Source organism: Physella acuta, unplaced genomic scaffold, assembly GCF_028476545.2.
Source record: "Physella acuta isolate Inbredline_101_S28 unplaced genomic scaffold, ASM2847654v3 ptg000070l, whole genome shotgun sequence".
Taxonomy (NCBI): Eukaryota; Metazoa; Mollusca; class Gastropoda; family Physidae; genus Physella; species Physella acuta.
Genome location: NW_026731590.1, coordinates 194298 through 211618, shown reverse-complemented (window position 1 = coordinate 211618; position 17321 = coordinate 194298). Strand labels below are relative to the sequence as shown.

Here is a 17321-nt window from a genome sequence, read left to right as displayed (position 1 = left end):
GGAAATTACTCAAAATTTGACAGAAGGTAGAGAATTAGATCATTTACTTACGTGTGAAATTTCATTCATCTATCTATATAGTACGCAACTTATAGGCTTTTGAAAAATTCAAAGTAGAAAAAGTACCACTTCCGGTTATCGGAAATCGCTCAAAAGTTGATCAGGATCTACGATTTTGATAAAATACTTATATATGAAATTTCATCAACCTAGCTGTAACGGAACTCAAGTTATCGTGTTTACACACAGACACACACACAGACACACAGACATACGGACAGAATTGCAAAGTCCCGTTTTTACGACTTGATAACGCATAAAACGCCAAAACGTTTATATATTTGTATTTATAATTTTTGCCTGATTAAAAAAAGTCCTCTATACTCCGGATGTGATGAAGGACTGAGGAGTAAAACGGTGAAAACTGTCAAAATTTCACGTTATTTTTGTGCACGATTACAATACTTTCTCTATACTTCGTATATACGAGAAAGTAAAAATCTTGAAATGTTAAAAAGAAATTGATAGAAATTATAATTAAAACATACAAATTTAAATACAATCTACAGAGTGACAAAAAATTATTTATGCAATTTAAACGTAACTTTGTTCTGTTTATTACACACTTTTGATAAATCTATTAAACTAAATTTTCGAAATCAAGAAAACAGAAAACTGTAATTAAGTTTTAATGTCATAAAACAAATCTAATAAAAATCTGTAACATTTACATATTGTAAAACAATATTAAAACAATATCAAACTACTTATCATTTCTAATAGCATGTAGTAGAAGTGTCCAGAAAGTTTGGTTATTTCTGTAGACCAGACACCTGTACAGCTGATTCCTTAAATAAGTTTCTACTTCAGGTGGGTATGTATTCAAGTCGACCCTCTCAACAAAGACAGGAACGATAACCTGACCTCGTACATTGAACTCTCGCATGATGGCCAGGTTCATCTCATACTCTCGGTAGTGATCCAAGAAAATATCTTCAGACAACAAGACCAGCGTTTTTCTTGAGCCAGTTATAGCTCCACTGATGTGTGACACCATGTCCCCACCTGGAAAGTCCACTTCTCCTAAAATGTAAGAGATGTTCTTCTCTCGCAAGAATGGTAGGATAATATTTCTTACAATCTGTCGGATTCTAGGCTCACCCTTTGGAAAAAAAAATATCGAATGAAAAAAAACTCATTAGGTGTTTCACACATAATGAGCAATAGGTGTAAATATATTATTGTAAATTTATTTTTAAAAGTATTAAATTACGCGTAATTAGCAAATCATTTAATTTATGTACCTGTACAAATTTATTTGAATCAATGTATATTTGAAATAATTTACATTTTAATTTAGTTTTAATACTAAGTAAATATATCTGAGGAATTAATTTAGCATGTATTGTACCTCATCATAAGTGATGAAGATATCAACCTGTGGGTTGTAGTTGGCAAAACGTCCACCGATGTGCAGCCGCCGTTGACCAATAAAGTAGAGGTACCTCAGCTTCCAGCGGTAATAGAAAAACACGGCCAGAACAATCAAACACAGGAGATGGGTGAAAAACACTGACAGCACATAGCTGAAGATTTCTTTTATCTGACAGTTTTTTGTTAGTCTTGGAAGTTGTGCAACCATTTCCTTGTAGTTTAAATACGTATTGTCTTCCTTTATGAACGTCATTTCGTCTTCGTTCTCAAACAATTGTGTGTTGGTCACCAATAAATGTAGACTTTGAACGTACGTGCAGCTAAATTGAAACTTATTATCAGACAAATCTACTAGAAAATTAGGATTAACCAATTTTAATCTCTTCAGCTCTTCCCACATTTCACCTGATAGACCAGGTAAACGGTTGGAAGACAAATCTAAATATGTCATGTTCAAATGTCTTAGTGTGTATGCCTCGAAAAACGTCAATAGATTTTGACTTAAATATAATCTTTTAAGATTTTTCGGAAAATAAAATGTTCTTGATATAAAATCTATGTTACATTCATTCATCCTTAAGTCTTCGAGCTTTGCCAAATCTGTTCTTAGCCAGCTGTCGTCTAAATTTTTTCCACATAGTCCAGTACCACCAGAACTTGACAGTCCTAGAACACGGAGATTTTTCATCCCTTCAAATATGTTGTTCTTAGTGTCTTTTATCATATTATAAGAAAGATCCAACTCTTCCAAATTAGATAATCCGTTGAACTTAGAATAAACTCCTTTTTTGGGTCGATATGTCTTGCTCTGATGTAATCTATAAAGAAAAAAAAACTATAAGCGATTGAACAGGTGGTGTGTAAGAATTGGAAGATGTATAGTTTACATTATATTACTTACATAAAAACAGTGTGTTTATTGGCTTGTATTTTATAATGTAATTTTTTGAGCGAGTTTTTCTTCGAATATCTCAGGGCATTAATGAGGCAATCTACAGGATATTTGTAGGCGTCAGTGGCTATTGTCTCCAACGTTGGGGGAACACGTAAATATTTAGTTTCTTCATCGAAGGTAATTTCATTTCAAGCAATTGATACATTTTTTGATTTGAGTTTCTATAAACAATTCCAAAACATGTTCTAAATTAAACACGACACCTGATAGATCCATTACATTCTGTATCGAAAACCCCTGCACGTTTTTAACAGATGGATTGCGTCAAAAATTTGTTGTAAAGTAAGTCGTCTAAAATGGATCCACATATTATAGTACCACTAGCACCTCTTCAAATGTGTTATAACCTAGGCTATTGTAAGAAACGTACAACTCTTTCAAATTAGATAATCCATTAAACTTAGATTAATCTCGTTTTTTTTAGTCTTGTTCTGATGTAATCTGTAAGAATTTTTATTTACTATAAACAATAGAACAGATAGGTGTGTAAGAATTGGAATATATAGTTTACTATGTATTACTTACAATACAACATTTGGTTTCCAATGTGGTCTTTTAAAATGTAATCTTGTGAGCGAGTTTTCTGGCGAATGTCTCAGGGCATTAATGATGTTATTTACATACAAATGGGCATCTGTAATCAGTGTTTTCAACGTTGGAGGGACTCTTAAATATTTAGTTTTTTGTTTGAAGTTAACTTTATTTCCAGCAATCGATAAATTTTTTATTTGAGTTTCCATAAACAATTCCAAAACATCTTCTAAATAAACCGTGTAAAGTGATTCATGAGTTAATTTTTCTATCGAAAACTCCTGCACGTTTTTGAACAGATGGATTGAGTCAAAAATTTGTTGTAAATTTAGGTCTGTTTCATCAAGGTTCAGGCTTGACAACGTTGATCTCATCACAAAAGATGTGTTGGTAAAGCTTGAAAGTGGGCAGCGTGCCAACGAAATAGATATATTTTGCTCTGATTGTATGTTTTCAAAATAATTATTACACAAGTGAGTAAGATAGCATTTATAGGTTTCGTTGAAGAATATTGATTGGAGACGTTTTAGCTTCCGAAATCCGGGACCCAATTTACAGTTAGTACCGGGTATTGCTAGTTCTCTCAAGTTTGTCAACACTGACAACGCCTTGTCGGGTAAACACGGGGAGGTCTCATTGAAATGGCTTGAACCTGAAATGTAAAATATTGATTGGACTTAAAGATTTTACTGGTTGAGAATTCCAAAGTTTAAGCTTTTAGTATACATTATTTTTAAATTGTGGGACATTGAAATCATTTGGACAATTGACCGAATGAGACAAACGCCCGCAAGCCACTTGCCCGAAAACAAACAAATTATATATTATAGATTATCCAGAGGACATTCTAAACAAATTTGATTAACCATTTAAATCAGTCTAAACATAATTCTAACACAGTCATCAGCAGAAATGCTCTAAACGGAAGTTTGCTTATATTTTTTGATGCACTAAAAAGGAGAAAAAATAATTTTCTTTAAACATTGTAATAATACACTACAATTTAAATTTCTATTTAAAAAGCATGGTTCTCTTCCTAAATATTAGTAAAGGTATCCAATAGATAATATAGTGACCCTCACTTTTCTTTATTATAATTTAGATAGGAGTGTATTATTGTATATTTTAACCACTTATAACTGACCGAATCGTTTCAAACTTGGCCCGTGGGTCACGATCAGATGACAATGCAATATACCATCAAGTTTGACTAAATTCGAAGCCTAATTTATTTTTAAAGAATTAATGAATGTTTCCTAAATAACGTTTTATTTTCCGCACTATTGTGTATACATTTGTTCTGTTCAATTGTTTTTAGTAATGCAAATCTATTGTATTGAACATTTTCATTTACCAGGAATTTTTAAAGAGATTTTTTAAAATAACTAGCTTTTATGTAAATTATGCACTAAATTTTTTTTCTTCCTTTAAATATATGACAATGCACCACTATTTAAATAGCTATAAAAAAATCGTGGGACACTGTTATGTATTGAATAAATATAATTTACTAAAATTTAAGAAGCTACCTATATTTTTATTTCTAGTTAGCTTAATATTATATTTAAAGAATATCATTTATTTTCTCATTTTTAGTGCATAATTATATAATTGCTTGTTATTTTTGAATCTATATATATATAAAGCAATGTATGTGTGTTTGTCTGTCTGTCTGTCTGTTTTTTTTGTCCTTTATGCATTACTACACCTCTCATCGAATCGCCGTGAAACTTTGGGAAATTGTTGAGAATATTCCTGGGGAGGTTTCTGCGAAAAAAAAATTTCAAACTCGCAGGGCGCGATTTGTTTTTCTCTATATACGGTATATATAAAAATAAAAGTCTATTTTGATTTCACACTGTTCATCCGATAGCTATGAGACTTTGGGGAGTTCATTATACAACTCTAGGGAAGGGTTCTGTAAAAAAATAATTTTTAATTTCGCAAGAGCGGCACCAGGGGAGGGTCCGATTTTTTCTCTATTTACGGTATATAAAAATAAAAGTCTATTTTGATTTCACACTGTTTATCCGATAGGCATGAAACTTTGGGGAGTTGATTAGAACACTCTAGGGAAGGGTTCTGTAAAAAAATATTTTTTTTTTAGTTTCGCAAGGGTGGCGCCACGGAATTTGGGGATTTTGCTCTATAACAGGAGGCTATTTGGCACGTTAGTTTTAAGGAGCAGGGGCGGTTTGCCGCGCCTATGCGGTAGTGTAATCGGGGGTAGGGCTCCTGAGAGCGCCCATCTACGTCTCTGACACATGGGTGGTCACCGAAGTGTGTTCTACCATATTATTTCGGTTAGTGATTAATGTACACTCTAGGTTTTCATGCGGTAGTGTAGGTAAACCCGTGTCCCGAAATTTATGATCCAAGCGCAGGCATTGTTTACATTTAAATAACTCACTTTTAGTAAAGGTCACGCGTCTAAGAACATATGATTGGTAACGCGTTGGCGAAATCCTTCTAATATATTTCGTCTAACTTTCTTCTATCCCCGCGGCAACGCGCGGGGGACGGGTATGCTAGTATACAATAAAGTTTAGGGGTGATCACTCCCGCTTTGTTTTTCTTGTAATAAGAAAAAATCAAAATGACCGTGGTACTTTTAGTGAAACTACTGCTGACAAAAAAAGCGAACCAAAGAATACAGTAACTATGGCGCGTTTTATTTTTTTTTAATATTTAGACGTTTTGTATTAGATCTATGTATAAGAAAACCATCTTACATGAAGGAAAGTAGGCTACAAGTAAGAAAGAAATATTACTATTGTAAATCTGTATAAGTCCTTACAAGCCGATGATGAAAACTGTAATACTAAAGTGAACACACAACTGACGCTGTAAATTATATGTCTGAGGCGGGGGAAAAAAAAGAAAAAAAATCATCTCATCGGTATGCTTTATTTTTGTAAAATTAAATTTCTCTTCTGTGTGAAAATGAAATGCTACTGTTAATGTTTCCACCTTCATAGTTTCAATGTAGTTTCAGTTTGGGAGGGGCGAGGTGTTTTTATAAAGGAGTCGTCCATAAATGACGTCACACTCGTAAAGGGGGGGGGGGGGGGAAGGGTCCGTAATTTTGTGACGGTGTGTAATGAGGGGGAGGGGGGGGGGGGGTTCAGATCGTGCGACGTCACACTTTTGCATTATAAAAAAGCAATGTTAGAAAACGAAGACTGAGAATTGACGTTATTTTAGGGGCAGGGGGTCTGGCTTTTTGTGACGTGTGACGGAGGGGAGGGGGGGGGGGGTAAAAATCGTAAAAAAAAGCGTGACGTCATTTATGGATGACCCCAAAGATAGTGGAGGGATGAAAATGTTTTGGAAACATTGGGCTGGAAAAAGAGGCAAATTTCTTGTGGCTAATTTCATGTATCATACCTTCTGTTTGACTGGTCGTTGAAATAATTCCTGAACTGTATTTCTTAAACGGAAATTTAAGAGAATAATAAAACTCGAAATTAGTTAGCGACTCAAGTCCAGCGAAAGTGTTGTCAGAAATGTTTGTAATTGAATTTTCTTCTATTCTTAATTCTTTTAAGTTGGCCAAACCGGCGAAAATACCATCCTGCAAGCGTGTCAGAGTATTATCATATAGCACCAGATATGCTAAGCTTTGTAGGTTCATAAACAGATTAGCTGGAAGTTCTGCAATTGTATTGAGTCCTAGCACTAGTTTCCGTAATGAAAAACGCTGTGCCTGGAAATATTCCTCACACGTGTCAAAGCCCGCAAAGAGGTTGAGTTCCAAGAAATCCAAATGATTTAAGTTGTCGAAAACGTCACACTTGAGAGTGTACATTCCATCGGCGTTTAAAGTTAAATCCTTGGTATTAGATGGCAACTGCGGACAATTAAAAAAACATTGGCAATCAAGTGTAAGTCGTTCATCATTGTTAAGACACAGACAATCATTTGGACAAGTCTTTTTTACTTCCGCATCGTGATAGTTCCATATTCGCTTAGAGTTTGAATTATTATAAGAAATAGCATAACTTATACCTAGAATAAAGAACAAATTCAATAAAATCAGTAGCAAATGCGTAATAGTTGAAGATAAAAAATATCCCATTTTCTTATGCAGTAACAACAATAAAATCGCGTACTTTTCTAATACAGTTTCTTTTCCAAACGATGGTACTGCTGTCTTGCACAATGAATAAATACAAAAATAAATTTAAAATTATGGACTAGGATGTGTTGTGTTAAGTAGTGTTAAGTGTTGGTGGAGTTATAATTCATTTGTTTCTGATTTGACGTGATTTCTTCGTGTGGAGATACGATAGCCATCTCGCTGTGTAGGGGAGGGATGTGTTTATTTTCATATACGTGCTATAGTTATAATGAAATGGGGGGGGGGGGTATTCTAACTTTACATCTCTCGTTTCGAACAAGTGCACTGCGCCAAATGTAACTGCAATAATGGGAGGATAAATATTTAAAACTAATTCAAATTTTAAAAAAAATGCACTAATCCCTTATGTCTTATGAATACTTATTGAAATACAAATAACAAGTTGAATGCAAACTCTTATCAAAACATTATAAATGCCGTTACGAATGCGGGAATTTCAATCCTTAAAGGGAGTTGATTAACAGGGCATACCTTTAGACACTTTGGTTTATAAGCCATTGCGCTGTATGACCAAGATACATTACAAGTAGTGTTTTTAAGACATATTTCTCCGGGGGTGGGGGGGTGGGGTGAGGGGGTGGAGTGAGGGGAGGTGGGGGTTTCCATACTCTGGACACACTTATCTCCACTCTCACCTACTAGACACTACACCACCTCCATTCACCATACAAAGCCACCACTCCCTCACAAAACCACCAGAATTTCACCATCCTCTCCCATTGTCAAGTGATTTGGCGTTCCTGTTATTCTCTCGACTCCTGCATTTAATCATGTGTTCTTTAGTTTAAGGGTTTTATATATACACTAATGTTCGGAGTTTTAAGATAATATAAATTTAATAATTACATTAAAATCTTCTAAAACGCGTTATAACTACTAAGAATTATGGAAAAAACTTCTTAGGTTAAAAGGTAAAGATGTGACTTGGGTTAAAATGTGAAGTTTGTGACTCAGGTTAAAATGTGAAGTTGTGAAGCCCTACATTCTCAAAATTTTCGACCCAAGTCATGAATGTGACGCCTTTTATGGACGCCGCTTTAATTGAAACCATACATTCATCACATGTCACGACGTATGTTATTGACAATATATCATTAGATATTTTCAAACAGTAAAATATTTTGTTTAGTATTGTTTTGAATATTTTTTTTACAAATAAAGTACATTCATCTTAACAGACAAAGTGAAATTAGAAAAGCTGGCAGATCAGCTTTAATTGTGGAATATGGCGTGTTGGTAACATCATTAATATATACTACTTTAGGCTTTTTAAATCATTTTTGGTGCTTAAAACAAGTATACATTATAGTAGTGTGTAGTACCAATAGCGTACAAACAATTGTGGACATTGGATAAAACTGTGCTGGTAAATCTGCTTTAACTAGTTAATTTAAAAAATTACAAATGCTTGATACATATATTTTAAGTATATGGTAATAACCCACCAAGAAATGGGGTGACACTAAAATTACCAAATTTTTAATATCTAATTAGTTCTGGGGATGTTATACACTGAGATACTAAACCGGGTGTCACTTGAACACATGAAGAAATTTATTGACAAGGGTTATTTTTTTATCAATTACACAAGAGCGTGAAGGTGTTCGCAAAGAACGTGCTGATAGACGGGATAATGAACTACAGGCCTATCAGCATGCGTGGTTTAAGCCCTTTGGTTTTTGTCGCTTCCTTGAATTGTGTCACCCTCTTGGATGTCGACTTGAATACACACCCACCTGAAGTAGAAACTTATTTAAGAAATCAGCTGTACAGGTGTCTGGTCTACAGAAATAACCAAACTTTCTGGACACCTCCGCTACATGCTATTAGAAATGATAAGTAGTTTGTTTGACAATTTATACTTTTAAGATTTATAATGTGTTACATTATTTTCTGTAAAATTACACGAATGTCGGTTTTGCACTTATTGGTTAAATGTTTTATTTAGAGAATGACATTTCTCATCTTTAACGATTCAGGATTTTAGATTGAGTTCTTCACAAATAATTTCGCTCAGTATACCTCTACATCCCAATTTCTCCCATTTATGGAATATAACGGTTATATTTTAAGTGAATATACTCACAGGGAACAGGCCATGAGTCCTGTCAATATCTATCGTTTGTTAGAAATACTCCCCACCCCCCACCCCCCCCCCCCCCACCTCCACCACCCCAAATGAATCACTTCTTACCAACCTGTTGATTACGAAAGAATTAATTGATTTAAGCAATTCAATAAATAAATAATAAATATTAATTATTTTCACAGTCATTTTAGCGTAAATGCAAATAAAAACAATAGTACAAAGTTCCTTCCAGACATCTCTTCGTGAGGGGGGGGGGGGGAGTAAGAAACTCTACCGTCCCCCCCCCGAACGAAATGGAATTTATATAGAAATCATATAGTTTTACCAGTGTCCTCCGCTTCACACCCTTAAAATGCAGGCCGCCCCCCCCCCCCAACCCCGAAACGAAAATTTCAAGCGGAAGAAACACTAAAGAAGTGACGCTTCACTGTGGCGTCTGGGGGAGAGTGATAAAAAATGTGTAAAGTGTCTAAATCAACAAAACTATGCTGTCTCTTGATTGCAATTCGTAAGTAGGCCTTACTTAACAGATGTCAATGTTTTGTTAGATAGAAATGTAAATCTGAGAATAAATGATAAGAACAGAAAAACTTTCAGCAAGTATGACACATCTTTTGATACAAGAATCTATGAGGGCTCGCAAGTTGTCAGCTATGTGTCATATCTATCACGTGATCTCCGTGCTAAGTAAAGCAGTTTTACAGCGTGCTGTTTTTAATCTGACATATCTAGATTTCCTTTTTTTACATCCTGTCCGCCAGTGGCATGTTCATGATGATCAGTTTTTTTTTTTAAAGAGGCGAACTGGAAAATGCAAGACTCGGTCATGTTAGTAGCCGGAAGTTTAGAATATTAAAAAATGCTGCAACGAACTTAGATCTTATAGCTTGATATTTAAAAAGAAATATAGAAATCTTTTGCATTCTGTAACACTCGCTACGCCATTAGTAATAACGAGAATTAACTTTTCCAACTGTTGAACAGTTAGGTTTTGCAATGTTGTAATCGGTTGGGAAACATAACGCACTACTATTTTAATTTGGTAAAAACGTTGAGCTTGGCAGAATACACATTAATTTACGTAAATTTAAGTGACAAAAAGATCTTCACGCGCCGGATTAGAGGGCTTCGCGTGCCGTAGTTTATAGACCCCTGGTTTAAAGGAAAGTTAAATTATATTTAAATTATAAAGAAAATTAATCTAATTTAAAATTGTTAATTTTTGCTGTGTAGATAATTTAAAAGGAAGAAATCTGATCCTGTATTATATTTACAATCAATTTTTTTTTCTTTTGCCGCCACATTGATTATTGTTGCGTAAAATTATTGTAAATATTAGTAGTTACTTTAAACATTTAAACCGATTTACCTATTAACTGTATGCGCTGTTACATTACATGTAAGAGACAATTACGATTATTGAAACGAACATAATTAATATTTTGGTGGCTCTACTAGCATAGGCATGTGGCGGGATAATGTTGGGTTTTGTTCGGATTGCAGTGCATTGTTATAGAGTTGAAGTTGTAGTGTTGGGGTGCGTTTTTTTTAATTTTCTCTTCACTTATCCTCTCTCCTTAAGTCGTTTTTTTTTTATTTTAAATTTAATATTTGTTTAACGAGAATTGCAATAAGAACATTAGTTTTAGGTTCAGTATTTTTTATCCTCCAAAATTTGCACTGCAGAGTTATACATCATGGCGAAGCATTGGTGTAAAGCTTGTTTATATTTATACATATATGTGGATGGTTAGGTCGGATGAAAGAGCTTCTGACCGCTGACCCGCAAGTCAGCGTTCGCATCCTTGGCTTGAATTCAGAAAGAAAACAGCTCTTACGTTTTTCCTTTCGCCATAAGAATTGACAAAAAAATGTTGTAGACAGAAACAATCCATTAGATAGGGAAAATAACAATTAGTGCAGCATAGTTATAGAAGACAATTCCATTTTCTTTTGAAGTAAAGACACAATCGTGCTAAATTTCTTAATACAATTTTTTATATTATTACTAGCTTTTATTTCACTTGCTTTCTCTGTATGTCGTCAGTCTGTCTGTCTGTCTAGTTTGAAACGCCCCAGGCGAAATTTCTGACACTTCTAATTGACAGATTTGTTTCAACGTTAGACCGTAGGTTAAGACTAAAAGATCATGCAACATGACATTAAATTTGACTTAATTGTTTGCCTAATTAATTTTTTATGAATGAATTAAAATATTGACCAAATTAGTAGGTAGTCTCATCCAAATATTCCGCACTATTATACACGCGTCATCACGTTCTTTGGGTGCGCAATGGTTTTTAGTCATGCAACTCTATTGTAAATTTTAAAAAAATTAAAGTGCTGAAAAAAATTCATTAAAAACGTTTTTTAATAACAAGCTTTTATGTAATAATGCACTAAAAAGTAGAAAATAAATTTAAAAAACACTACTATTTAAATAATTATAAAGAAAAGCGTGGGTCGTTTTCTAAATTTTAGTAAAGTTATCCAATAAATACTAAAGTGACCCACGCTTTTCTTTATAGTTATTTAAATAGTAGTGTATAATTTGTTTTTCACTTCTTAGTGCATTATTACATAAAAGCTTATTATTAAAACTTTTTTATGTATTTTTTTTTCTTCAGACGTTGGTAAGGATGTCACGCACATTTCATGAAAACAAAATATAAAAATTTGAAATGAAAAGGATGTAGTTTGTTGAGTGCTGCTGATTGTTGATGGATACAAACAACATGTGTTTCCTGTTCAATGTGATTTCTGTTGCACCACTATCCGATAATAATCTAGCTATGAGGGTGAGAGGGTTCGGTAATTTCAATAGAAATTCTTAAGGGGATATGCGCGGAAAAAATCACAAAATTTCTTGTTTTTCGTCATGATGGGTTTCTTGCACTTTTGGATACTTTGTCCATTTTTGTATAAAGAAAATTATAACTTTAAAGAGAAAAAAATATTTTATGTGTTTGAATTACGATTTTCATGACCCTATTAATTAAAAAATAATCAATTTTTCCCAATCTTAAAAACTCTCTATGAAAAGTTTTATATCCGTCATTATATTGTATTTGACATCATTGGAAAGCTGGATTTCTCATGTATTTAATAAACTTAATTTCCTACATCTCGGAAACACCCAAAGCTTACAATCGGCTTTGCAGTTTACACAGATATGGTACTTTCCTGACCTAGTTTTCTTTACTTTTGGCTGTTTTTCTCAGTTCGCAGGTTTTTAACAGTTAAAAGCCTACTACTTTTTTATTTATTAAACAATGCCAACCATATTTTCAGTAAATGTTCTTGATGCAAAAATACAACTTTTGTCACAAGGGAATTGTGATTGCTTTCATAGAAAAAAAGTATTTGGTGATTAATATGCACATTTTGAAACTTTTGAATACTAAAAAGGGTACGATTTTTTAGACCTTGTAAAATTCTTACTAGTAATTATTTCAAAAAGTTGTCATGACAAAAGTTTTAATATATACTGAAATATAAGCAGTTTAAATTTGATTGCTATAGGTTCATAAATAAAAAAGCTTTAGTATTTTTAAAAGTACCAAAAAATTCAAAATGGCGGAGGTTTTTTGGGTTTCCATGACAACCAAAATTGTTTTTGACCCTTTTTTTTTGCTGTTTAATACTTCCTTTTATATGCCAAATATAATAAAAGTATTCAAAACGCTTTAGATCTTAAACTGTAAAAAATAGAAAAAAACATAGCATATCCCCTTAAACATATATTAAAACGTGTTTTAGTTTTGGATTTTGCAATCAAAGAGACCGTAAAAATAATAAAAAAATAAAAACTTAACAGTAAGCCTAAAATGTTTTAGAAATGTAATATTTTTAGAATCAATCTTATAACAGTTGCAAATCCAGAGAACTCTAAAATAATGTTTTCAGTTTAAGACTACATTTCTATTTATAATTCAAATCTACTTAAAAATTGGTCATCAAACTTTAAACAAGGGCCGATACGATGCCTTCACTAAACTATAGGAACGACACAAAGTGGGTCATAATAGGCGTTGTACGGTTGACATACATGCATTTACAAGCGATGTTTTTATCCCGAGATATTATTCTCCTGGGGTGGGGGGGGGGTGTACATGAAACTTTTTAGTAGAGAGGTGCATTTAAATTTCTAGAGGGGAGGGCCGGACACTGGTTAAAGTATATATTTTTCTTATTCGTCCGGGATATTTGGAGCGATGGACGTGACGTGCTTCGAAATGGGTTGGGGGGGGGGGGGGGGGGTTGTGGGTGGCGTTGCGGAACAAATGCCTGACAAAAACTATTTCCTTAAGAGACAGACATTGAACACCAATAAACATAAACCACCCCTCCCCCAGGATCCAAACTCTAGACCTTCGGGTTGACCACATTATCCCTCGTGGAATAGAACTTCCTTATTTCTCTTGAGTCCTCTGACCTTATTTATTCATCTAACCCGAACTTTGATAGCATAATCAGGTATAAGATAAAAAGGAATCCAATACAAATGTATAACACAAATAATAACACAAGAAACACTCACTTAAAGGAGCGATGACAAACAGCATTCAAAAATATAAAAAAAAAAACAAAATAAAAAGTAATATAAATTATATATCGTATCATGACAATATGTAAGTACAGAAAAAAATTGGTAAATAATATTTGTAAAAAATGATAATTATATACTGTAAGTACATTTTTAAACTCAGTTTTCATATAAAAAACAGATAACTGTAATTTACTTGTGAATTTATAAATTAAAACAAATCTAAGCGAAAATGTATCCAGTATTTCTTCCAGACATTTTTCTCCGGATGGACATTTGATATATTTTTGTTTACATGTTTGAATTTTTTTTTTATCTGTTTGTTTGTCCGTTTGGTTACAGGAGACAATCTGCACTATGTGTAGAGCTGTAAAATAGTATGTAGGTCGAAAACAATTTTCTTTTTCGGACAGACTGTTAATCAAAAAATAATTTAAAGACGTTTATTAATTTATTGATTTATTTATTGGTAGATTAGCCCAGTGGCGTAGCCAGGGGGGGGGGGGGTTAAGGGGGTCATAACCTCCCCCCCCCCCATAGACCCTTCGGTATATATATATAAAGTATGAGGGGGGTGCAAATCGAAAGTTTGAGGTGGGGGTGTGCAAATCGAAAGTTTGAGGGGGGGGGTGCAAATCGAAAGTTTGAGGGGGGTGCAAATCGAAAGTTTGTACCCGGATAAAAATTGGAACCCCCCCCCCTTGAGACGATCCTGGCTACGCCACTGGATTAGCCACACTAATTATAAAAGTTCAGAACAATGACTTTACTTACAGTGAATAGTGACGTCACATGATTTATTTATTTTTGCAACATTAATGGCGGCATCCATATAAGATTGTGTTGCCAATTCAGAACCTTAACGCGATGTAAAGTTAATTTTCTGTCGGCTATAGCTTTAGCGATGCGTCCGTTTACTATTTTTATTAGGGTTAAACACTATTTTAAATTTTTTTAACAGTTCCTTTTCATTTTAGTATACAATACATATCTCTAGATCTACAGATCAACTGTCGAAGGAAGAAAAAGTTATGAATCTAGATCTAGATCTAGAATTCTAGATCTAGATCACTAGACTAAACGTAACTTCTTGATCTAGACTTAATGTAAATTCTGCATCTAGAATCTAGATCTAGAATCTATTTTAAGCCTTTATTATTTTATATAAATCTTTGTTTAGCTTCAATGATCATCTAATTCCAGAATGCATAGGACTTATCTAGCTACTAGGTTCTAGATCTAGATCTAGAGTTACGGCAAAAACTAGAATCTAGATCTAGATCTAGACTTAACGTAAATTCTACATCTAGAATCTAGAACTGGAATCTATATACTAATCTATTGCAGGCCTTAGTTATTTTATCCAAATCCTTGTTTGTTTAGCTATGGCATTGGCTATTTTGGGATATAGGCCCGTAATTAAATAAAAAATAATAGGACCTATTTTCATATAAGAATATTCGAGAAAGTTTAGGGAAGATCACTCCCGGTCTCAGAAGATTTATCATACTTGCCGAACGTAATTCTTTCTTTTATCTTTTATGTTCAGGTTGAGTGGTTTCAAGATTTCTCACTTCTCTCTAGCCAAACATAGACATCTTTTGAGTAGGCCCTGCTTAAAAATTGCATTCAAGAGCTCAAGTAGTTTTGTTGATTTTGACATTTCAAACAATTTGTTATCTCTCACCCACAGATACCATTGTATAGCGTGCCTGTTGTTTACATTAACATTTACATTAAAGTAACTGAAAATAATCAATATTTATTTATTTATTGTAATAAATTTATCGTAATAGTTTAACCCTTTATTTACGGAATTATGTTCTGAATGAAATTTTTACTTAAACAGTGTGTTACTATATTGCTTTTGGCACATTCAAAGCATATGTCGAAGGAAATTTCGTTTCATAAATTTTTAATGGCCCAAACGTATATTGGTACTTATAAGTACCGTCAGGAATGTAGGACATTTTTTGTCAAAATTTTTTTTTTTACAAAACAGGAACAAACGATACAATTTATCAACTAATAACATGGCAATCATTATAGCAATCACTTTTTGTAATTTTCACACATAAATACAGCACAAAAGTATGTTTTGAGTATGATTTTTAGTGGATTTTCCATCAGAACACATCTTAGACCTCATACACAGCAAAAGTAGTCGACATATCATGCTCCCTAAATCTTGTCTGTGGTCTTTCTGGTGTAGCAACGGTTGCTGGAATGAACATGCTTTTGCTGGAAGCTTCCAATAGCTAGTACAATGAGCCGCATTAACAAACAAAAGCCTAGTCATTCAGCACGCAACTACTAGTAATACTAGTATTATTGTAGCCTACTAGAATGTTTTGACAAGTCTGCACTACAGTGCAAAGTTCATAAATAGAAGTGAGCTCAATGTGTTTAGGATAGCCGTAGTGGCCTACTCTTGTCTTTTTACTAACTAAAATTTACCTTATAAATCTATACTATATGCAGAAGTATGGACTATTACTAGGTTACAGGTATACATTACGTAAATGCTAGTTGTTGTAGGCGAGAGAGTTTATTGCAGTAAATATTACTAACAATTTAAATCTTACAACTAGAACTAGGCTTTGGTATACAAATGAAGCATACTAAACCTTGTAAACGAGCCTGCAACTGATACCTTTATTCTTGTTATTTTTTACTACTAGAAATTAACATGTAATTGCTTTGTTTCTTAGGTAAACCATATGCTAACCTTCTTATAAATGTGTAAATATCATGTTTTGAGTACATTTCGATAATTAATTATCAGGACAATATTTATGTAACTCCACATAAAAAAATTGCGATTTTCTAAAAATCCAAAAAAATGACCGTGTGCCCTGACGGTACTTATAAGTCCACTTGTAAACATCGATCTAATACAAAGACAATTTGATTAAAATTGTATAACTAGAAGTTAAAAGCGTTTGCTTGACTATTGAAGGTGCCAATAAAAAATATTTGGGGTTGAAAACTTGAAAAATAAGGTAAAAGAAAGGGAAATCAAGAACGTGTGTGAGAAATGTACAGAAAAATTGTGAACTACCGATATAGCAAGACATTGAAAATGGCGCCACACCAGTAATTTTCAAAAATCATTGATACCTCCGACTACCGGCGACTCAGGGGAGATAATACTATTAATTACTTCAATAAGTTTTAAAATTCGTATTAAATTAAAAATAATACAGGCACTTAATTAAAGTGGTACTTATAAGTACCGTCAGTAGATAAAGGGTTAAACCACTTTATTCGTTCGTTATCAACGGGTTGGTAGGAAGCAAAAATCAGGGTAATTTCTAACAGACGTGAGATATTGACAGGAATCATTGCCTACTCCCTGTGGGTATATTCACGAATAGGCGAAACAATTTCAACAGTTACATTTTTTTTTATAAATGGCGTATCGAGTAATACGCAAAAAAATGTTTCTCTATTTGTATTCTAGAAAAACAATCTTTTAAATCCACCTCTGCACCATTCTTCTCGTATAAATGTATTTGTATGTGCATTTTAAAATTATCTTTTTATTCCCAGTTCAAACATTACCAACTATTGCGTTTTCGAGTTAGCCTCATTACAAAGCCTGATCTGGGTCATTAGTGAACAA

The 17321-nt window shown here is 33.5% G+C and overlaps 2 protein-coding genes across 4 annotated transcripts in view; one reads left to right on the top strand and one right to left on the bottom strand.

The window, feature by feature from the left end:
* LOC131952139 (ly6/PLAUR domain-containing protein 1-like) overlaps positions 1–17321 on the top strand; it is a 192431-nt gene that overhangs the window by 148998 nt on the left and 26112 nt on the right. The gene's annotated exons all lie outside the window — the stretch shown is intronic.
* LOC131952175 (toll-like receptor 4) lies at positions 764–7559 on the bottom strand. The gene is made up of 5 exons (XM_059314734.1): positions 7533–7559; positions 6491–6770; positions 6308–6350; positions 1412–2252; positions 764–1162 (listed from the first exon to the last, which is right to left on the bottom strand). Exons 1-5 carry the CDS (start codon positions 7557–7559, stop codon positions 764–766), a joined length of 1590 nt encoding a protein of 529 aa, XP_059170717.1.

What these genes read in the sequence shown, in the direction of transcription:
- LOC131952175 (XM_059314734.1), bottom strand. Translation starts at nt 7,559, where the DNA reads ATGGCTTATAAACCAAAGTGTCTAAAG. An exon ending in ATAAACCAAAGTGTCTAAAG is followed by an intron (nt 6,771 to 7,532) that starts GTATGCCCTGTT and finishes AATTGTCCGCAG; the next exon opens with TTGCCATCTAATACCAAGGA. An exon ending in TCTGACACGCTTGCAGGATG is followed by an intron (nt 6,351 to 6,490) that starts GTATTTTCGCCG and finishes TTTCCGTTTAAG; the next exon opens with AAATACAGTTCAGGAATTAT.